This window comes from Callithrix jacchus, chromosome 3 (assembly GCF_049354715.1).
Source record: "Callithrix jacchus isolate 240 chromosome 3, calJac240_pri, whole genome shotgun sequence".
In the NCBI taxonomy this organism is placed as follows: Eukaryota; Metazoa; Chordata; class Mammalia; order Primates; family Cebidae; genus Callithrix; species Callithrix jacchus.
This window is the reverse complement of record NC_133504.1, coordinates 85,020,873-85,044,600: the sequence shown is the minus strand read 5'-3', so window position 1 is coordinate 85,044,600 and position 23,728 is coordinate 85,020,873. Positions and strand designations below refer to the sequence as shown.

Below are 23,728 nucleotides of genomic sequence, written 5' to 3'. Positions count from 1 at the left end.
TAAATAACGAATCTAGAGGCTGTTAAAATTTGGCTTCTTTCTTGGTATATATTGTCATGTATTTGTCTATCTTCCCTTTCTGTATGATACTATGTCTTACTTGTGTTTAACAAATGTGAGACTTCCGACCTTTTGTAAGAAAGTAAGTAAGAAGGCATTTTTCAATAAGCCTTTCTTTGGAGAGGTTGAGTGGGATGGTGTAGAGTGGATGAAGTGGAACAAAAGTCCAGTTATTTTTTGGCAAAATACTTTTTAGTCTAAAATCCCTCTGAGACTCACTCAAACTAATTTCTTTCTGTCATTCTTCTTCCTTCTTTTGGTCACTTTATAACTAAATTTAGTTAAAAATTATGTTATCTATAAAGGCAGCCTTTCCATAATCATCGGAGCACATTCTGCTCATGTTAGAAGTTCACCATTCTTTGGTTTTAGTCATTAAGCACATACAGTAGCTCCCCCTTATCTTCAGGGGATACATTCTAAGACCACCAATGGATGCCTGAAATTGATGATAGTACTGAACCATATATATACTGTTTTTCCTGTATGTACACACCTATGATAACATTTCATTTATAAGACACAGATATTAACAACAATAACTAAGAAGAAATTATAACAAGTATACTGTAATAAAGGTTGTATGAATGTGGTCCCTCTCTCTCTTTCTCTCAAAATAATCTTATTGTATCATACTCACCCTTCTTGTGATCTGTCGATCTGATAATTGAGGTGACTACTAAGCAACTAATGGGTGGGTAGTGTCAATAGCACGAATATACTGGACAAAAGCATGAGTCATGTCCCAAGCAGGATGGAATACAATGGTGTGAGATTTTGTCACTCTATTCAAAACAGCCCACAATTAAAATTGACAAATAGTTTATTTCTGGAATTTTCCTTTTAAGATTTTTCAGACCACAGTTGACCACAGGTAACTGAAACTGAGAAAAGAGAAACTGTGGATAAGGGGGATTACTATACTATTAAGGCCAGAAAATTTCAAGGGGAAACAAGTGGTTATTTTCTGCCCAAATATGATACGTTTTCTCTCTTCACTGGATACAGTGAGAAATATGAAAAAAAAAAAGCCCACCTTTGAAGTGTTCAGTGTGCTTAGTTTTTGTGCCAACCTCTACAGCTTTCGTTTCTTCTGGGGATAGGCATGGGATTAAAGGTTAGAGACTGGTTTTGTTTTTCATTTTTAAAATCCTGGTCAAATAGTAAGTATGACAATGACAAGGTGCTATACTATAGTCAGCCAGATGTGTGTATAAAACAAGAAGCTGTTATTGTACAGGAAAAAATGCAAAAACCACAAAACCGTTTAAAAATGATTATTTTTTACTTTCTTTCTGTGTGATAGCACTCCCACAAACATGGTGAACATTCCTAAAACCTGCTGGCCTTTCTATACAAAGTGTGGCAAGCACCAATCCCACAAAATGACACAGTACAAGAAGGGCAAGGATTCTCTGTATGCCGAGGGAAAGCAGTGTTATGACAGGAAGCAGAGTGGCTATGGAGGGCAAACTAAGCCAACTTTCCGGAAAAAAAAACTACAAAGAAGATTGTGCTAAGGTTTGAGCGTGTTGAGCCCAAACACAGATCTAAGAGAATGCTGGCTTATTAAAAGATACAAGCATTTTGAACAGAGTGGAGATAAGGAGAGAAAGGGCCAAGTGATTCAGCTCTAAATGTCATCTTTTGTTTTATTATGAATACTATAAAATCTTGAGTTTATGTTCAAAAAATTTTGCTGAATATAAGGGAATCAAGACAAGTACAACCGAACTATTTTTAAAAACTGATACATTGAAACAATTAGAATGTGAATCATCACAAGATTGAGTTTATATTTATAAGGAAGCATATAGTGTAGGGCTTTAAAACATAGGCCTTAGAGCCAGATTGCCTGAATGTGTCTAGATTCCACCAATTACTAAGGGATCTTGACTAAATTACATAATCTCTCTTCCTCAGTTTCCTTTATGTTTTGAAGATTATAGTACTTAAAACATTGCCCTGTACATAGTATTCAATTAATGTTCATTTTTTAATAAATGTGTCATTAGATCAGTTAAAATTTTCATTTAAACATTACTTGTTTTCAAGGCTTACGTATTTTAGAGCATAGCTACATAGGGATAGCCTTTGAGATGAAAAGGAATAAAAAGCAAGAAATGGGTCTTTGCAGATGACTAAATTCTGAAATGAAGATGTTTTGTCAACCACGGAATCAGTTTGTGGTATATCAGTGCTGTAACCAGCTATCCTTTTATATAATAATATAAAGCAGTTAAGCACACCACATCATTTTTAAAAACATCATTTAAATATTTGAAAGCATTGCATTAATGGGCTTTTTACCAATTCTGTTGATATAGTTTTTGACCTTTTTTGAACTAAATGCCAAGCATTTTGCAACTCTTAAGTGATTATCACATTATGCCTTAAAATATATGTATTTGTTAACCTCCATACTAGATTATTAGCTTCTTAAAGTTAAGGACATGGTATTATTTATCTAATACTTCATAGGTACCAGAAAATATGTTTGTTGAATTGGTTCTAGAGAGTAAAATGTTTCTAAAGCAAAATAATTGTAAATGTTATGCTGAATATAAATGGTAGCTTAATATAGATTTATTTGTTCATTTGTGCATTAATATATTTATTTATTTGCTGTTTCTTTCTGGGCTGCCAGATGTTTGTTTCTTTGTTTGTTTTGAGACAAGTTCTAGCTCTGTCAACTAGGCTGGAGTGCAGTGGTGCCATCTTGGCTCACTGTAGCCTCTGCCTTCTGGGCTCAAGCTATTCTCCTACCTCAGCCTACTGAGCAGCTGGGACTACAGGCATACACCACCACACCCCACTAATTTCTTTATTTTTTTTTTTTTTGTAGAGACAGGGTCTCACTGTGTTGCCCAGGCTATCTTGAACTCCTGACCTCAAATGATCTGCCCAACTTGGCCTCCCAAAGTGTTGGGATAATAGGTGTGAGCCACCATGCCCAGCCCTACCAGAGATTTAATGTGGGCTGTAGAAGGAGAAGACCATTTCAATGTTCACAGAGCATTCTTGATTTACTTTTTATATTTCTACATTTTTTAAGAACTTCTGCAGAGAGTTACAAATAATAACAGAAAGTATTTTAATTATGTTAAAAGTTGTTTTAGAAAATAGATTTGAGTGTGACACTTAGTGTATTGAAGCAACTAGGAAAAAAACAGGACTATTCTGATATTTGGGTTTCTGGTTAACTTTCTTTAGGCTTAATGAAAAAAATAAGTAAATTACCAGCTAAAGTACTTGGTAGACAACTGCACAATGAAGGAAAATTGCCCATTTAATGAGATATGTGAAAGGATAATGAAGAAGGAGAAAAAGGGAGCCATTTTTAAATACATTTAAACTTTAAGTATATCTTTAAAGCCTTTTTTTAAAGTTAGTAAGAACTGCCTGATTAAATGGATCCTCCTAAGTCAAACTTTTATACTGAGAGTTTGATCACAGAACATTTGAAGAATAGTAAACACTCTGGAAAGTGCTTACAGTCCCAGGACTGATTCCAGAGAACTAGCTATCTACCATACAGCATCCTCTGATTCAGCTTCACAGAAACTCACAATTCACCATCAAAAGTAGTGTCCAGAAATAACTAAGATAGGGCTTCTAGAACAAGGAGGTAAGGAATTCAGACTGTCTCCTCAGCAAAATAACAATGTAACTGTTGAAAATTATTTAACAAAACAAAATAAAACAATCTTTTAAAGTCTCCAAGAACCATCTTCAAGGTATACAGCAAATAGAGAATTATTCATTCAAGAATATCTACTAAATCTCAGGCTACAGTTTCACCCTGGATGAGTAGGCCTCTGGTGTTTCTCAGCTCTCTGCCTCCCCTCTCGCTAGCTCCATGTTGTGGAATCTCTATTCCAGGTAGGCATAGCTGAGAGGACAACTCTTTCTTCCCCCAAACAGTCTCTAAGTGAGGCACAGCAAGTTGAGAACACGGACGCCCAGCTTCCGCTCCGCATACTCACTGTAGGGTGGAGGTTCCCTTCCAGGAGAGAGAACCCAGGAAAACCAGGAGCTTTGCCCTAATTTCATGTGTCTAAGTTTACAGCAGGGTGTCACCCCAGTGAAGACTAGTGGAAGGGTACAGCAGCCCTGCCCAAGAGGAAAGGCAAATCGTATTGGTGAAGAGCTCCATAGGTTTGCCTGAGAGGCTTTATTTGGAAAAGGGAATGGAGAACTTCATGGCTAAGTTTGTTGTTGAAAGCAATACAGATCTTGGTAAAGACCAATTAAAAGGAAGCCAATAACTCCATAATATATCAAAACATATTACTAGTAGCACCTGGGATCAAAGTCAACTGTGAGAATCAAGAAAGCAGTGCTCATGTGCTACGCTGCGCCCACTCAGGAGTGACTATAGTAGGATTATAGACTTGAAAGCATTCTCCGTACTGTACATAGACCAATCAACACAGGACAATAGGCTCAATGGCACAAGGAGCTTAAATTCAACATGTGACCAAACACCAACTGAACAATAAACTATTCTTACCCCTTACTCCTTGGAAGCCAGGCTTAAAAATGATATCACAGTCATCACTGGCAGCCTGAAAAACTATGTACATGCCCAAGGCTCTTCTCTCTCAGTTACCAGAGTGGGAATCTCCAAGCTACCAGTCCCTAGCTGAATGTGTAAAGTGCCTATCACAATATATAGCATATAGTTAAACTCTGATTAGTGGTAGCTATTAGATATTGTTATTATCATCATCTATAGTCAGAACTCTTGGTTTCAAGTGACAAAAATCCAACTCCTACTAAATTTTGGAAAATAGGTATTTATTGGCTCATGTCATGAAAAAGACCAAAAATAGATATGTTAGCTAGATCCAATGAAACTGTCTCTATTTATTTCTTGGCTTTACGTTGGCTTTGTTCTTATCAAGCTTTCCCCTCCTAGTAATATGATGGCCTACATCTTACCAGCTATCTAACTACAGTTTATTTGTGTATGTGTTTTTTTTTAAATAGCTGCAGTAAAAGTCTTGGCTAGAGTTTTCATTGGCCTGTGTTGCATTACATACTCATTCATTAAGTAAATACTCGCCCAAGAAAATCAAATGTTCAGCTGGGCGTGGTGACTCGCACCTGTACTCCAGGACTTTGGGAAGCCAAGGCGGGTGGATCACCTGAGGTCAGGAGTTTGAGACCAGCCTGGCCAACATAGTGAAGCCCTGTCTCAACTAAAAACACAAAAATTAGCTGGGTGTGGTGGTGGGCACCTGTAATCCCAGCTACTCAGGAGACTGAGGCAGGAGAATTGCTTGAACCCTGGAGGCGGAGGTTGCAGTGAGCCAGGATCATACCATTGCATGCCAGCCTGGGCAACAGAGCAAGATTCCATCTCAAAAAAAAAGAAAGAAAGAAAATGAGGTGATTCAAAAAGCCCAGGGTCAGAAAGCGGTAGGGGAAAGAGGAGCAATAAAGAAAGCTTTGAAAGAGCAGCCACTGACTTTGAAGGAAGCCCAGGAAAGGATGGTGTCCAGGAAGTGGGAGAAGAAATTTTTTAACGTGGAGAGAGATCCAGATACTTCAGAAGCCCCTGATCATTCAAATATTTTTATACAGAAACAATCAGCTATGCCTTGGGATCAAAATCCAGAATAATCAAAAGGAAATTACAGTGAAGGTGAAGGAAAGGGAAAGCAGAAACGGAGAGAAGGAGGAGGAGAAGCTGGTGGAAAGAGAGGTGATGAAGAGGAAAATGAAAAGGAGATGGAAGATGAACAGGAAATAAAAAGGAAAACAGAAAGTGAGAAACAATATCCCAAGACAAGATTAGTCAGCAAATCCCTCATGGACACTGGGCAAAGTTTAAGTTAAACAGGTGCCCCACAATACGAGAGAGTCTATCACTCTCATTTGAATTTGGCATGACACATGAACAGATAAATCAGTGTTTTATATAAAGAGGAAGAAATATAATAAAGAAATGTCCAAGAGAAAGCATAAGAAAAAACATATGAGATGGGGGTCTCTGTTTTTCCAAGGCTAGTCTTGAACTTTTGCCCTCAAGCGATTGTCCAACCTTGGCTCCAGAAATGCTGTGCTTACAAGCAGGAGCCATCACACCTGGCTAAGGTGTTTTATATGACACATTCTCACCAATAAATGGAATTCTGTAAGGATAAACAAGAAATGTTAACAATCGTTAATTCCATGGAATAGAACTAAGTGAGGGGAGTGAGTGCAAAGGAGTTTTTATACATTTTATTTTTACCCTACTGTAGATTTAAAGTTTTTATAATGAATGTTAATTGATTTTATTTAAGAAAAAAATCAATGAAGAAATTACCAACCTCTGGAAATGTTTTGAGACTGAAAGGGAAATCCATTATAGTAGCTAACAGGTTCAGTGCATTCTGCAGTTTGTCAATATATCTCTAAACATTCCCTCCAAACATGACTTTTCTTTACAAATGTGATTATGCTCCTGGAAGGGTTATTTGTTGTTGTCATTGTTGTTGCTGTTGTAATAGTGTCTTGCTCTGTTGCCCAGGCTGCAGTGCAGTGGTGCAGTCTCTGCTCACATAACCTCCATCTGGGTTGAGGCAATTCTCCTGCCTCAGCTTCCCAGGTAACTGAGATTACAGGTGTGAGCTATAGTGCCTGGCCAAGGGTGACTGTTTTCTGGTGTGTGACTTGAGTCAGAGGACTAAGGTCATTTAATTTTTTTCAAGAGCAATTTGATGAATGGGACAAAGAGAGAAGTAAAGACAAGAAGATGACACCAATGGACGTGAGAATGACAGATAATAAGTTAGAGGTCAAGTAAGAGTATAGAAAATGTTTGATAAAGGAACTTCAGATCATCGTTATCTGCCGCTAACCTGGCCACTCCCCAGATTTCATCAAAGATTTTGATACTGAAATGGCTTTTATAATTCATATGAGTAAACCGTCTGACACCCGCCCCCAAAAAAATAAAATGTTCTTTTGGGCAGGCCTGGAGCTGGGGAATGGAGATATCTTCAACCAACATGTGGACTAAGAACAGGTAAAGTATGGTTTCCCCAAAGTTAAATCAAGTAGAATATATGGAATATATACTATGTAGGCAAAAACAGCAGATTTTCAATATTGCACATGTAGTAATATGCATTAATACAACAACATGTAATACTGGACACAGAAAGACAGTTGTAAGTGAATCTTAAATTGTTGCTCACTCAGCAAAAGCCTGTTTATAGAATGTAGCTTGTGCTCTCCTAAAAATGAGTAAACAGGTTTTACCAATATTAATGTGCACAGATTGTTCTGTGGGTAGGGATGTTCCATAGAAAACATCCCAACTCAATTTCTATAGAATTAAATTGTCATAACACTTGAAAAAAATACAACTGAACTTAATCATCATGAGAAAGATAATCACTAAGGTGTTAATTATCTCAGGTAACATGATACGATAGAAAATAGAAGTAAAATCACAAGACATAAATGCTGCCAAAAATACAGTAATAGTTACCATATGTTGAGTGCTTATTCAAAAAGCTTTTATGTTTTCTTATTATCACAACAACTCTATGAAGTAGGTGTTATTATGCCCATTTTATGGGAAGAAACTGGGAGTCAGTGGTTAAGTAATTTGCCCAATGTCACACAGCTGATACATGACAGAGCAGGATTTGAATCTGTCCTATTTGCTACCAAAACCTTGGTTTTTGTTAATAGGCTATGGGACTTAACCTCCTTATGCCTAATTTCTAAAGTAAGATACTCTGATTTAATTATCTTTGAAGATGCTTCTCAAAAATCCAGTGATTACTTAAGGATTCACCTTTAATTTCTCATTATTAATTTTGGGTATCTGTTAAGAAGCATTTTGAATCAATTGGAACACCCCTCTATTTTTATGTATGTCTTTAATCATGGACCAAAAAAAGAATATCACTGTTTTGTTGAGAACACCCTTCATGTGCATATCATAGTCAGTCCTCTCTGTATAATCACAAAGGAAACCATATATTTGACAACTGTTTTTCCATTAGGACCTCACATACAAAGAATAAATTTTGGCAAAGACAAAAGTGATTAATGTTAGAACAGGAAAAAAGCTCCATCTGTATTTCTGCACTCGTACTCGTATATGTGTGAAGTCTTATGGGTTTGTTTATTGTTTGTGGGGAAGGTTTTTTTTTTGTTTGTTTGTTTTCTTGTCTTACTGCAATTCTGCCAACTACATATCTCTTCGTTCTTACTGAGTCTTTTTTTCACATTTGAATCTAAATTCATTACTTCTTTAAAAGGTATTTACTAACCTGCTGCAAATAGCTTTACCTAGTTTAAATTTTTGTCCAAGATGAAAATAAGAATTTGAGCAAATTTTTTGCTTGAATACTTTTAGGTATTCTTTAAACTGTGAGAAAAGATGTAAAGGAAAAAAACAGTGATATTCATTTTGTTGTGTAAAATGTATTCATTCTGTGTAAAGTGAAAGTGTATTTATATAGCTTATTTTTTTTCAGAGGTGGAATACATAAAATTTCTCTGAAAACTGACCAGCATTTAACTAGATGCTAGCTGTTAATGTAGTAGTAACAGGAGGGTGTACAGAGTGGGGATTAATGGTAGTGCCCCTGGAGTAAGAATATCTGGGTTCACATCATAGATCCTTCAATTACTAAGTATAGGTCAATGTTTAGACATTTAATTCCTCTTAAACTTTACAGTTTCCTTACCTGTAAATGGGGGGAAATAATAGTGCCTTCTTTACAGATTGTTGCAAAGAGAAAACAAGATAATTCAAGTAAAACACAGTGCATGTTACATAGGAGGCACTCAGGTTAGCTTTCCTACTCAACCATTAACAATACTACCACTAATATTACTCTGAAAATTACAAACATCCTGAGAGATAATCGGAGCCCCAAGAGCTCATCTGTTCGTATTAGTGTCTGCTGTTAAAACACAGTGGGTTAGGAATTATGCTGAGCATGTAAATTTTAGCTAGTAGCTGTCTTACTCTGTAATTTAGTCTAGAATTTATTTATAATAATTTGAAAAAATTTACAACTTTGTTCATGGGAGAATCAATCAGTATTGATATTGCATTTAAGTTTTGTTTGTTTTAAATTTGTGTGGGGTTTTTTTGCATAATATGTTATTCTTGTAGAATATTTCCATTGTTCCTTCAACAAATACTAATTGTGAGTGTATGATGTGCCGGGCACAGTGCAATACACAAAGTACTAGTATAGAGTTTGTAAAACATGTTTCTTGCCCTTAATAGCCTTCGTGGGTTCAAAGCCAGTGACAGAAAATAGATATATAAAGAAATAATTTTATAATAAAATCCTGTGCTAGGCATAATATCATCTCTCCAAAGATGTCCACATCTTAATCCTCAGAACCAGAGAATATGTTCTCTTACATGGCAAAAGGAATTTTGCAGATGTGATTAAATTTAAGGACATTGAGATGTGGAGAGTATCTGGAATTATCCAGGTGGATCAAACCTAATCACATGGATTCTTAAATACAGAGAACTTTTAATTTGCCTTGAGTTAATTCTTGTATATGGTGAAAGGTAGGGATCCACTTTTATTCTTCTGCATATGGCTAACCTCAGCACCATTAATTAGGGAGTCCTTTCCCCATTGCTTGTTTTGTCGGCTTTGTCAAAGATCAAAAAATTTAAATGTAAGACCTCAAACTACCTAAATCCTAGAAGAAAATCTAGGGAATACTGTTCTCAACATCAGCCTTGGCAAATAATTTTTGGCTAAGCCCCAAAAGCAATTGCAAGAAGAACAAAAATTGACAAGGGGAACCTAATTGAAGTGAAGAGTTTCTGCACAGTGAAAGAAACTATCAACAGAGTAAACAGACAACCTACACAATGGGAGAAAATTCCTACAAACTATACACCTGACAGAGGTCTAATATACAGAATTTGTAACAAACTGAAGTCATAAGCAAAAAAAAAATAATACTGCTTTTAACTAAGCAAAGGACATAAACAGACACTTCTCAAAGGAAAACGTACAAGTAGCCAACAAACATATGAAAAAATGCTCATCGTCACTCATGAGAGAAATGCAAATCAAAACCGCAATGAGATACCATCTCACACTAGTCAGAATGTCTGTTATTAAAAAGTCAAAATTGGGAGGCTGAGGCAGGTGGATCACGAGGTCAATAGGTCGAGACCATCCTGGCCAACATGGTGAAACCCCGTCTCTACTAAAAATATAAAAATTAGCCGGGCATTTGGCACACGCCTGAGTCCCAGCTACTTGGGAGGCTGAGGCAGAAGAATCCCTTGAACCTGGGAGGCGGAGGTTGCAGTGAGTGGAGACTGCGCCACTGTGCTCCAGCCTGGCGACAGAGCAAGACTCTGTCTCAAAAAAAAAAAAAAGTCAAAAAATAACAGATGCTGAAGAGGCTATGGAGAAAAGGGAACGCTTATACATTGTTCATGGTATTATAAATTAATTCAGCCACTATGGAAAGCAGTTTGGAGATGTTTCAAAGAACTTCAAACAGCTATCATTTGACCCAGCAATTCTATTACTGTGTATTTCCCAAGGAAAATAGTTTTACCAAAAGGCACATGCACTCATATGTTGTTCACCATAGTACTATTCACAATTGCAAAGACACAGAATCAATCTAGGTACTCATCAGTGGTGGACTGGATAAAGAAAATGTGATATATATCATGAAATAGTGCACAGCCTTAAAAAAGAACAAAATTATATCCTTTGCAGCAGTCAGCATGGAGGCCACCATCCTAAGCAAATTAATGCAGGAACAGAAAACCAAATACCACATGTTCTCACTTGTAAGCAGGAGCTAAACGTTGGGTACTCATGGACATATGGATGGCAACAGTAGTCACTGGGGACTACTAGAGAAAGAGGAAGAAAGGGGAGTATGAGTTGAAAAACTACCTATTGGGTACTATGCTTACTACCCGAGTGATGGGATCTATACACCAAACCTCAGCATCATGCAGTATACCCTTGTAACAAACCTACATATGTACCCCATGTATCTAAAATAAAAGTTGAAATTATTTTAACAAGAGTTAAAGAAATAATTTAAAATCAAAACTTTCAAGGCCCCTAATTTTAAATCCTTTTTATACAGCATTTCTGTTTGTTAACAACAGTTACATGTAGGTGGTAAACAATACAGATGTTCATTATACCAGCGTTTCTCAAAACGTGGTGAAAAGCTAGTTTCTTGTTTTTCAATTCATTTCAGACCAATACATTTGTAAAGTATGGTAAAAATGTTGTGGTATAAAATTGCTATAAAAGTTTCTAAACTAAAAAAAAAACAAAAAAAAAAACCTTTTTCTCACTGTGGTCAGAGGAAAATGTTAACTACTGAAGAATGGTCAAAGAGATGCAGTACTGCTGGCTTTGAAGATGAAAGAAGAGGTCCAGGAGCCAAGGAATGTGGGCAGCTCTAGCAACGGAAAAAGTACGGAAATAGATTCTCTTGAGCCTCCAGAAAGGAATTCAATCCTGCCGACATGACTTCTAATAGACAGAAATATAAAATAATACATTTGTGTTGTTTTAAGCCATTACATTTATAATTTTTATGGCAGCAATAGAAAACTACTATTAAGTATAAGTTCTCTTGAGGAGTATATGTGGAGAAATAGAAGAAAATAAGGCTCACTTTCCAAAGTGAATAATTACTAGCTCCAGAAGAGCTAGGAATAATTTTTTTCAAAAGACATGCAGAAGTCATTGTTCCAAAGTGGATCATATGCACTCTCCAAAACCAGCTCTAGTAAAGAGAAAATTACTCTCAGAATTGTCATCTCTGGAACTGAGTAGGTAGAATTTACTTCACCTGAAGAATGAAGGCTGGATTTAAGGTTCTAATAGGGAAGAGGAAAGAAGACTGGATGCTAATTAATATCCACAACAGAAATACTGCTAATCCCAAGAAAATATATACATTGTTTTCAGATTACTATAGTAAATAATACTTTGGAAAATAGTGTCCTTCTTTTGTTTGGCAAAAAAAAAAGGAACAAAACGGAAAATCTATCAAATACTTCTCTAATACTTGCCAGAAAGATACATTCTTCCTGTTTATTCAACATATATTTATTGAGATATTTCTATATGCTACTATTCCCAGGACATAGCCTCTTGCTACATATTCATATCAGGATATCGGTGGCCAGCCAAAATAGATACTGCTCTCACTTCTTGAAGCTTATAGTACAGTTAGAGATATATTAATCAAATAAAAACACATTGATTGGCATTGAGTTAGAATGCACTGAAAGAGCATTATCTGATGCTATGAGACTTAGCTGAAGCTTAAGCTAAGACCGAAAGAAGAGGATTCCTTAGCTAAGCAAAGGAGAGAGAAAAGAGTTTCTTAAGCATAGAAAACAACATGTGCAAATCCCTGTGGCAAGCAGGAGCTGAAAGACCTATGTGGCTGACATAGAAAAACAGAGGAAGGTTGATGACAGTATGAGGCCACAGACCTCATTCTGACGGAAGCCAGACTCCAGAGTAAGGATGGCCTCATAGATCATGTTAAAGATTTTTGCCTTGATCCTAAAAACAGGATGGAGGTGGCACAATTGAATTTGTACTTGGAAAGAATCACTGTGGCTACATTGTGGTATATACATTATAGAGGAGCTAATGGATTTGTGCAGTCAAGGCAAGAGATCTTAGTAGACTATTATGATTATAGCAGTAGATGGAATAGTATATACACTTTAAAGAAATATTTAGAATATAAAATAGAGGATTTGGTGATGAGCTGGAAGTGGGAAAGAGGAAGAGGGTGGGGATTAAGAAAGCCTTAGAGTTCTGTCTGACCTTTGGATCTGGTGGATGGTGGTGTCATTCACTGACCTAGGGAGCATCAAGAAATCCCTCTTCCTCACAAATCAACCACATGGTTTAAACTTTATTGTAAATAAGAATTTCTAAAAATAATTGAATCGGATGACCTTTTGACAGCTGCATGAGACAATCCAGAAAAAGCATTATGCTGTTACTTGTAGTAGTTTTCTGACACCACATGCATTCATTGTATCTCTAACTCAAGTCATAATATATTCCTTTCTTAATACAATTTACTCAATTGCAATATATTTTTCTATATATTTGTAATAAGTTAATTCTACTTGATTATCCCAGCTTGTCAATTTTGTAAACTTAAAAACAAAACAAAACAAAACAGAAATGCACCAGTTGACAGAAGGAAAGGATCAAACTCGTCGACTACAACCATGCAGGTCTTTACCTCAACTTATCTCAAGCATCTCTTATTCCTACAGTGAAGTGCTGGTGCTGGCTCCTACCAGTCCTCAAAGAGCAAGTTGTTAAATTTTCAGGAACTTTGTGAGCTGGCTGTTATAGTTTGAAATTGGCCAAAGTGAGAGTACTAATACTACAGAAATTGGAAAACACAACAGCATTGGCAAACACTACAAAATAGAGCTTCCCTCAACCCCCAACAAAGCCCATTGTTAAACATTTATCAACACGCCACTCTTTGTATCCTTTAGAACTGCGTTATTTGAGAGGATAGCCTAGATACATAAAATACTGTAATGAGATTAACTATAATCTTACTGATTGAAGCATATTGCTCATTTTCCCTTTCCACGTTTTTTTTTTCTTTTGCCTGCCTGGAAACTGACACCCTTCCCACATTCTTAAATGTCTTCCTTTAGGGTTATTTGAACCCTCTATCCAATTCATTGCTGGATATATTTGATGTTTCTATAGAACTTCATTTGTGAAGATATGTTACTTGTAGGCATTAGTCTAGTGATTTTTTTAAAACTTTTTTCTTCTTCTTCTTCATTAGATTACCCAGATTAAGAAGTTCTTCCATAGGTGGCAAAGTTTTAGAAATTACTGAATCTGGTTGATGGGTATATAGGTTTATTATACTATTTTCTCTAGCTTTGTGTGTGCTTAAAATATTTATAATACAAAAAGAAGAAGGTTGCAACAGCCACAGCTTGCCCAGATTTGTCCTTACTGGGTCTTCAGCCTCCAGTCTCAATCCCACCAGCTGTTCTCAGGATCTGAGATAATGTGAGCATTGCTATTTCCTCACCTGGCCTGTGTTAGTAACTCTTTATTTTGATTTAAGTGTTGCAACACCTCCTTCTTCCTCTGGGAAAAAAAAAACACACACAAGCATTTGTAGATTTAATTTATTTTACAAAGAATTTAAATCTTCAGAGAGTACCTGCTGTATCCAAATTAGGGTACTTTCTTTGTACTAAAACCACAAAAATACTGAAAAAAAGTCTCAAAAAGCCTCAGTAACAACAACAACAAAAAAAAAAAAAAAAACAAAATTCAATGAGTGCATAGATTACAAGAAATTAGGAAGAGTAAAAAAATTTTTTAAGAACTTTAATAAAACATGAAGAAAAAAAGGCCAGAAACAGTATCAACATACTAAACACTGGAGAAATAGAGAGGGATGAGGAATCAGCAGAATTACATACTAAAGCAAGGATCCAGTTCTACCCTAAAGAAAAGAAAGCCTTAATATTAGACAAGAACGAGGGTTTTTTTTAAATGTAGTGTAATTTTATGGATCACATCAAACTACAAGAAACATAAAATTGACCCATTCATAATATATCAGTGAAGGAAAAAATAACTTATAAATCATTTTTTAAAAGAAAATCACAAATTATAATTTAAGAGAAAACTATCAGTATCAAACAAGAATCACATAAATCATTTTATGGATTAGAAAACTGAAGTTTGGGAAAAGTGAAGTAATTTGGCTAAGGTCGTGTCACTCAGCTACTTTAAGTGTTGCAGCCTGGATTTGAATTCCCTAGATAACTCAACATTTTGCTCTTCTGACTCTTTTTCTGATCGAAGTGAAAATCTAAAAGGAATTTTTTAAATTTATATAATTTAAAGTATAGCTCATAAGTAAATATGGCTTGAACACATGACACAGGCTCAACAATTATGCCCCAATGAGTCTCATTTTTCTACTACTTCATCAGTCCCCCTTGGTATTCATTACTGCACATAAATTACTAGTATATGGGAAAATTCCACTTCTTAAAGTCATACTGAAAATTATTTTGTTTGACTTTCTGTTTTAAACAAAAGTTATATTTTTTGCACTCTTCCCTTAAAGATGTTTTTTAAACTCTATGCCTATAATAGAAAATAAGGCTTCATATGGCCCTAATTTGTTAAATAAGAAAAAAATATTTTTAATTATTTACTGACTGATGACTGAAATGATCAAGCTTTGGTTTCTACTAAAAGAATATAAGTTTGATTCAGATGTTTGAAGAATGCTTTAAGACTTCCTCAAATTTCTTGGCTCCGTGGCAGGTGATTTTTGTGACACTCCCTCTTAAGGTAATTAATTTTGCCTTCCTTTGGCCTATACAAGCATACTTAATGGCATTTAATACTTCTTACTATGTGAAGCCCTATCTAAAGGCTTTTCTAACATATATAAATTCTCCATCTTGTACCTATTATAAGCAAATATTTCAGTAATTATTTGAATCATGAATCCTAAAAATATATATTTAATAAATTATATTTACAGTTATGTCACCTACCTGACATAGTTTTTCTTTTGTGATTGTACTAGGGTCTGGGGTGAGATAGAATCTATATCAATTATTTTAACAAAGGTAATTTAACATAAATAATTGTTACCTAGGTATGGGAAAAGCATGGTAACCAGACCAGCATCATAAGCATCACCTAGAAACTTCCTAGAAATGCAAACTCTCAGACTCCAAGCTTCACCCCTGTCTTACTGAATCAGAAACTCTGGTAGTAGGCCCAGCAGTCTGTGCTTTAACAAGGACCAGTGTGACACTTTAGAGGTAGAGAAGGAAGAAGGAATTTGCTGTTTCCTTCAGATGGGTTTCTTGATCCTGTTAAGTCTCACTCTAGCAACAATTTTTCACGCTGACAGAAATAGTGCATTCTAGTAGTATCAGCTGATTGCAATTTGGGAGTTTTCCAATACTTGTAGAACCAATCTCAATGTGCTTTCCTGAGATGTCAGCTCCAATTCCTGGATGCTTCTTCCTCAGATACCTGGTTCCTAGGTTTATAGGCTCCCTCCTCTGAACTGAGAGAAATCAGCACCAGGTAAGCAGTAACCTGTTCTCTAAAGTCTGAATTTCAGCTCCATGGGGACCTTTTTTAAGCTTCTCAGTTTCAGTAATTCTATCTATTTCTTTTCCTTGCTATTTTTTTGGCCTTATTGTAAAAAAAAAAAATGTATTATTTTCAAACTATTTGTTTCTCCTGATGAGATTAGTAAGAGACATTTAGGGCATCTGTATCATGAACAGGAAACTATACAAGGGACTACGCCAAAGGCTGCTTAGCTGAGCCTAAGACAAAGATCACAGCAGTAGTGACTGAGGATTGCTCAATAGTAATTGCAAACATGCTTTGGTCAGCTGAGGCTCGGTTCCTTAAAGTCTTAGTGTCAAAGGAACAGACTGAAAAGAATCTTACCAGGACAGACTAATCAAGTTTTGCCTCACAAAACAGGAGGGTGGCAGAAGTGGTTGTTCACAAGAGAAATACAAACATGATTCGTCACTTAAGCAGCATTTTTGTGCAATTCCAGGATCAAAAAGAACATTCCCATTGTATGAAGTTAACGGGCACTTATTGAATAATTATCAGGAGTATGCTCAGCACTTTGGAAGATAAAGAACTAAAGTTCTTGAATACCTTTACATATTTCTCATGTTATGTTCATGTTTTGTCTTCTTTTTTAAGGATGTTGAAGAATCACAAAACCACACTGTTGAGCCTGTTGAAGATGACTACAAAAAAATGGGAACACTTTTTGGTGAACTGAACAAAAACCTTATCAACATGGGCTTCACAAGGATGTATTTTGGAGAACGAATTGTGGAACCAGTAATAGTCATTTTCTTTTGGGTTATGCTCTGGTTCCTTGGCCTGCAAGCCCTTGGACTAGTTGCTGTTCTTTGCCTTGTTATTATTTATGTGCAACAGTAAAACATGGTCGAATGGAATTGTTTGACATTTGGTAACCATATATGTATGTAATTGAAGAAGTTATATGTTTCACTTTTTGACAACCGAAAAAGTTTGCCTTTTTTTCAAATCGTGTGCTGACTGTTTTGTAAGTAAATTTATACATGGATGTTATTTAAAACTAAACTCTTGATCATAACAGGGTTGAATGTATATTTTGATTATACATTAGCTTATTCAAAACTCTTGTTTCACTACTGTGATATCTGTCCCCTTTATACACCTCTATCCCCATGCCAGATTTTAAATAACACCACCAGAAAGTGAACAGGGAAAACACCAGGACGTGGAATTCAAATCAAGCAATATAGTTCTTACAGAGTTCCAGTAATATTTCAGAAGAAAAGGATGAAACTAGCTAAAAGTAAGTTTTTCTTAGAAAACTGCTCCCCACTCACCTTCTCCACCAAATATTATTTGGGAAATATTTGGATTTCGATTGTCCCTACCCAGTCTAAACTAAGTTAAATGATAATTAGCATACACTACCTTAATATTGTGATGAAAATCAGTAAAGCTAGAATGTTTTCTAAAGGTGGAAAATAATATATTTATTATTGGTAGGGAGTTCCTGGGTTAAATATATCTTTTTTAATGTAACATTTGGACCTAGACCTACTTTAGTATATCATTTGAAGTTTCAATTTTGGTGCTAATTACTTGTGAGTTTTTAAAGTCTCATAGCCTAGTTGACTGCACCCTATGGTAATGCCATATTTTCTGGTGTCTAACAAGTTGCATATTTTTTCCTAGAGAGACATTTTCAGTGTAACCTTTTTTAGAAATTTATAATTTTATAGTTCTTTCATAACAATTATTCTAAGTTTTAAAACAATGTATTTCCTATCTTGACATGGATTTTTTCACTAAAAAAAGATATATATTTTGCTGTTGTTTTTCAGGAAAAATCATTTTTCTTTGATATCTATATCAGAAAGTACAATATTAACAGTATACAACCAAATGCTTAAATTTGGAACTTAGCCAATTTTAATAATATTTTTCTAAGGCTAAAGCCAAGTCAGTAATGGCTAGCCATGTTGTTAAGGTATCTTAGTTCAGCATTTTGAGGTTTTATATTGAAGTATGTATTTCTTTAAATATTGTTTGAAAATGGAGAATGGCTTTAGTGATATATTGGGTTTTGTTGGAGAACCTAAAATCTTTACACTTCATCTCAAAGACTATAAAGGACCTAGGTAGTTAAGATCATTAAGAATTAAAGTTAAATTTCAGAAAATTAGGGCAGTAGGACATTTTTATCTTTGGTAGGGCAACAAGTAAAACATGTAGAGTGTTTGCTGTTCCACTGTATAAAGCTTTGACCCAATCTTAGTTTTTAAATTCTGTGCATTCTCAGTGTCTTCTCATTCCGTAGCAGAAAATAAGGAAAAACATTTAACCCAGATTTCTAAAATCAGATAATCCTAAACAAAAATATTAGTCAGCATAACTAAAAACTATTGCACATTTTTATAAATACAGGCCTTTTAAAATTTGACTTTTAAAAATCAAAACACTTTGTACGATATCATTGTTTTTATTGGGTTTGCAATATTTTTGTAGTAACCTTTATGAACTCAATATAAGTACAAATTGTTTGTAAAGGTGTTTTCATTAGTGCACAGTAGAATTGTGAGGTTTTCAGTAGATGTCATGAGATTTTGTATATCTGCACAAAATATAAGTACTTTTTTTCTAAAGCTACTGGAAATTTTACTTTCCCTTTGGAACACATAAAAGATACGATGTACAAAATAACAGGTCTGGTTCCACCAGTACCTAATGTTGAAAACATTTTAAAAGTAATTTTTAATAGTAACTATTTAGTATACTGTCAATACTATGCATCTGCACACTGGTGTTAATGGGGTATATATTAAATTATATTTTTAAAATAAGGTATTTTGCTGGTATTCTTTCTACACATATTATTCGTTAGTGCAATATGCCATCAAATATTTGACTTTAATATGGGGAAAAAACTTTGCCCATATAATGGAAATAAAATATTTTCTTTTATGAAATATATTAGAATGCAAATTATGCTAATACCCTGAAATAAAACTGGTAATTTGTTTGGTTCATGGTATAAGGCATTAGATTGAAAATGATTCTCAATAATTTCAATCTCAAATACAAGCCAGTTTTAGAAACTGTTATTGCTCATGAATAAAGAAATAGAAGTTACAGTGCTAAAGTTATTAGATTATATAATTCATACTCATATGGCCAACCCTTAATTCAAAAGAAAAAGGTCAAAGTCCACAAGTAAACTGACTATAGATGAGTAAATCCATTTTTCTTAAAGTAAAATCTCTGTATTTGTAGACTTCTGTTCTCTTACACCTTAAGCTATCATGTGCAAGGTATTTTCCCATTCCTGGCAACAGGCAGATCAATCTTAGTCTAGTAGTGTGCTGGAGCCAGCTTGCACTGGATTATAAGAGCCAACTGTGTACATTTTTTTCTGCCTTCAGTGCTGTCAATTTGGTAGTTTGTAATTGGCCATGGTGGGAGTATTTATACCAAAAAAATTAGTAAATGCTACAAATCAGATCTTTTTTTTTCCCCTCAAAATCCAGCTGTTAAACATACATCAGCACACCCTAGAGGCCTCATTCCCATTTCTATGCCTACAGATATGAACGTAAAAACAGAACACATTTTGTGAAATAAAAGAAAGCATATGAGATAAATCCTCATCGACCCATCCAAAACTGCATCTGGATCTTTTCCTTGTGGGTATTACAGTCCATGGTTATCTGCTGACCAACAAATCTCTATTTAATCATGCTTGACCACAGAAAATCTCTCCAGGCTGTCACCAAGATGCATATCCACTGAAGACTGTCTAGGCAACCAGGAAAGGAGAAACTTACAGAATGACGAAGGAAAAATTACAGTATAAGTAAATATCAAAATAGTCAAAGCTAGATATTGAGCAGTCAAAAGCTGTTCATGTGGTTTGTAGATTATGTTTTAATAGTTACTTTACAAAGTTTATTAATTGCAAGCTTTTTAAATGCTTTCATTACCAATTTATGGCTTTACAATTGAAGGGACAAGAAAAAAATCAAGACAGCTGAGTGCAGTGGTTTACGCCTGTAATCCCAATACTTTGGGAGGCCGAGGCGGGTGGATCACCCGAGGTCAGGAGTTCAACAGCCTGACCAAAATGTAGAAACCCCATCTCTACTGAAAAAAAAAAAATTAGCAGGGTTTGGTGATGCATGCCTGTAATCCCAGCTACTCATGGAGGCTGAGGCAGGAGAATCACTTGGAGGCAGGAGAATCGCTTAAACCCAGGAGGCGGAGATTGCTGTGAGCCAAGATCACGCCATTGCACTCCAGCCTGGACAACAAGAGCAAAACTCTGTCTCAAAAAAATATATATATATCAAATAAGACTTTTATGCCTGTTAATTGACTTGGCCAAGAAGAATGTAAACTTATTTACAAACTTCAGGCTTCAGGAATATTGGTGGATTTGGGGTCATTTGCAGGTCCTGTTTTTCTGCCCAATATTTAATTTTTGGTATGTGTTGGAGTTCAGGCCAACAGCTCGTTCTCACATCACTCCCCCATGACTTCAGAGTTACCATTTGCATACTAACGACTCCCCAGTCTGCATCTCTAGATCAGAGCACTGTACAGAATTCAAGACTCATACATTCAATTGCTTCCCCAATATTTATTTACCCTTGGTTATCCCATAGTACCCAAGATTCAGCATGTCCAAACAAGAACTCAGCATCCTTCTTTAATTCGTTTGCACAAATCTTTAATTCCTCTTTGCCATCTCAGCAAATGACACCATCCTTTCCCTAACTGCTCAAGCAAGAGTTGTAGGTGACATCCTTGTCTTTGTCTCCTATGGTACCTATATGTAACTAATTACCAAATCCTATTTTACTTCTAAAAATGTATTTAATCTTTCTACTTCTCTTCATTCCTGGCATCACTAACTTAGTCCATTCTGCCATGATCTTACCTGGCATGCTGAGAATACTGATTAGCCTCCCTGCCTTCATTTTCCACTTCGTAGTTACAGATCTTTCTAAAGCATTATTCTAACCTGATTCTGATATCCTTGACCTAAGTCTTTTCAATGGCTTTCTGTTTCCATTATGATAAAGTCCTTATGCCTTAATGTGTTGTACAAGGTTCTTCACATACTGGTTTTTGCATACCTCATCTCTCTATACTGCCACTTTCCATTTCCAAGACTCAACTATACTGAACTTTTCCCTAGTTCCTTTAAAGAGACATGCTTTCTTCCTTCCAGAACTTTGTACATGCTTTACCTTCTTTAAGTGCTCCCCACCAGACTGACCAACATCTACACAGCCTTAAGGCCTCAAGTGAGACATCGAGTCATCCAGAGAAACTTCTCTGACTCCTTTAAATCTAGTTTTGGTTCTTCATTATGGCTTGGTTCACTATGTGCAACCCTGTACTTTCCAGGTCAGCGCTTCTCATGCTGTATTGTAATAGCTTATTTGTCAGCTTCTTCCATTAATCAATAGGCTTCACAAGGGAAGAGAACATGTCTGTCATTCTATAATTGCATTGCTAGTGCCTAACACAATGCCTGGCACATAATAGGTGCTCAAAATATTTATCAAATAAGTAAACCCATTTTTCATCTACTCATGGTCTCCAGATAGACCACTAACAAAAAAGATCTAGAGTTTGTTGTACTTTGAAGTTCTTTGACTCCAAAAGTGTACTTATTGTGCACAGAGAGAATGGATTGATGTATGCATTATAATATACAAAGCTATTCACTTTTGATAAAAGAATATTGCTGTTATTTGGATACATATACAGTATTGCCACTATACACTTGTGTATTTTACGAGAAAATGTATTTTCCGTGTTGTGTTTGGTTGATTCACTATTTCTACAACAAGAATATTTTATAATACATATGGTCACTGATACTACCAAAACTTCACCTTTGTTCAGTATTTTTCAATAGACTTTTATTTACTACATTTTAATTAAAAAAAAACTCAAACTTTTTTGCGAGCAGGAATTCTCAAGTATCTAAGTTTGGTATTTTAGGCTCCAGAAGAAATTCACTATTACAATGTCATAGTAGCCCAAACATATGTGTCAAATGATATGTATAAACTTTGTTATTCTTTCTAATAAATAATACTCTTTTACAACTCTGCATTCTGAGTGTCACTTCTGACTCCCTATCACGTTCTACTTATCAGTTAATGGCTGCCACATCCGGCTTGGAGTGACCAAAGCAACAACACACCTGAGGGTGAACAGAGTTTATCTTTTTTCCTCATCCCTGTTTCTGGAACAGAATGCCAAGACCTGACATATATGGCTTCCAGGAAAGAAGAAGTGGGAAACCAAGATCAAGACTGACCTCTGCCTCCAAGCCATATTTTTCTTCTTTCTGTTGCCTTGACTGTTGTGTAAGTTAGAATTATCGAATCAGCTGTGCAGAAGCCTGCTAAATATCCAAAACATAGTCATTTATGTTTATTAAATTAGAATTATCTTTTCAGCTATTAAGGTTTATCATTTAATCTTTCATTGACTTAGTTGGAAATTTCCTTGCCAATTTTCCAAAGCACCACAGAATACGGTAACTTGTATCAAAAAACCATGGATTCTTTTTTTGCTATTGGTTTCCCCCAGTATTATAAGAGGTTAGTTTATAGTATATTTTTAATGTTAAGTTGTTTAGCTTAAGAAAATTTTACATACAATGTACTTATTAATACCATAGTTAAGACAAAAACTTCAAAATATTATTTTTCTGGGAGTAACAGGATATGTAAAGACATTATCCATATTTGAAAATATGTACCATCTACTGAATGGTTGATGGTCTGTCATGATTGTTTTTGTTAATGCTTTTCTCATTTTTTAGGTATAAAATTCTAAAAATAGTCATTAGTTTTTCCATGTGGCCACAGCACCAGGTACCCTCACAGAAGGCTACCTCTGAAGGACCTTAAGTCATAATTTTTTAATATATTTTCTGCCTTAAAGGGCACAAGAGTATGTATGTAAATGGAGTGTATAAATAAAGGTTAACAAGAAACAGTTACACAAGGAAAACACCCCTGGGTATTACTTTGGAGAGATGAACTTAAATAAATTGGTCTTTTGATACATAGATATCATTTATATGATAAAAGAGCTGCTATGATTGAGTTGCTGTAGGTCAAAGCTCTCTGGAAATCAGACTTGAAGAAATTCAGCATGGAAAGTCTATTAGGAAGTGCTCTGGGATTGGCACCTGTGAGGAAAGTAAAAGATGCAAGATTGGACAGAGGGGTTAAGCAATACAGTCACAACAGGGCCAAAACTCTATGGGATGCTCTGAAGCTAGGATAGTCCCTCAGAATTCTATGTCGGGAGCAGACAGCTCTCTTCTGCAAAAAGCAATTCCCAGGAAGGGCTGACAGCTAGGGGTTATCAAGCAGCACTCCCAACAGCTATCAAAATAAATCCTTCAGTTCTGAAGGGAGGATTTGAGCAGGACAATGTAGCATCTGCCCTCCGTAGTATCTGAGTCACTTTCAGAAACCTTGGTCTTCAGAGTACCATATGAAAATGACTGGTAAAAATTTAAATCATAA

At 35.5% G+C, this 23,728-nt stretch overlaps 1 protein-coding gene across 1 annotated transcript in view; it reads left to right on the top strand.

The window, feature by feature from the left end:
• FAM241A (family with sequence similarity 241 member A) overlaps window positions 1-22,293 on the top strand; it is a 43,321-nt gene extending 21,028 nt beyond the window's left edge. Inside the window, exon 2 of the mRNA XM_008992839.5 lies at window positions 16,827-22,293. Coding sequence (XP_008991087.1) covers window positions 16,827-17,072 — 246 coding nt within the window. The 3' untranslated portion in view covers window positions 17,073-22,293. The remainder of the gene's footprint in view (window positions 1-16,826) is intronic.
• Window positions 22,294-23,728: the final 1,435 nt, after the last annotated feature.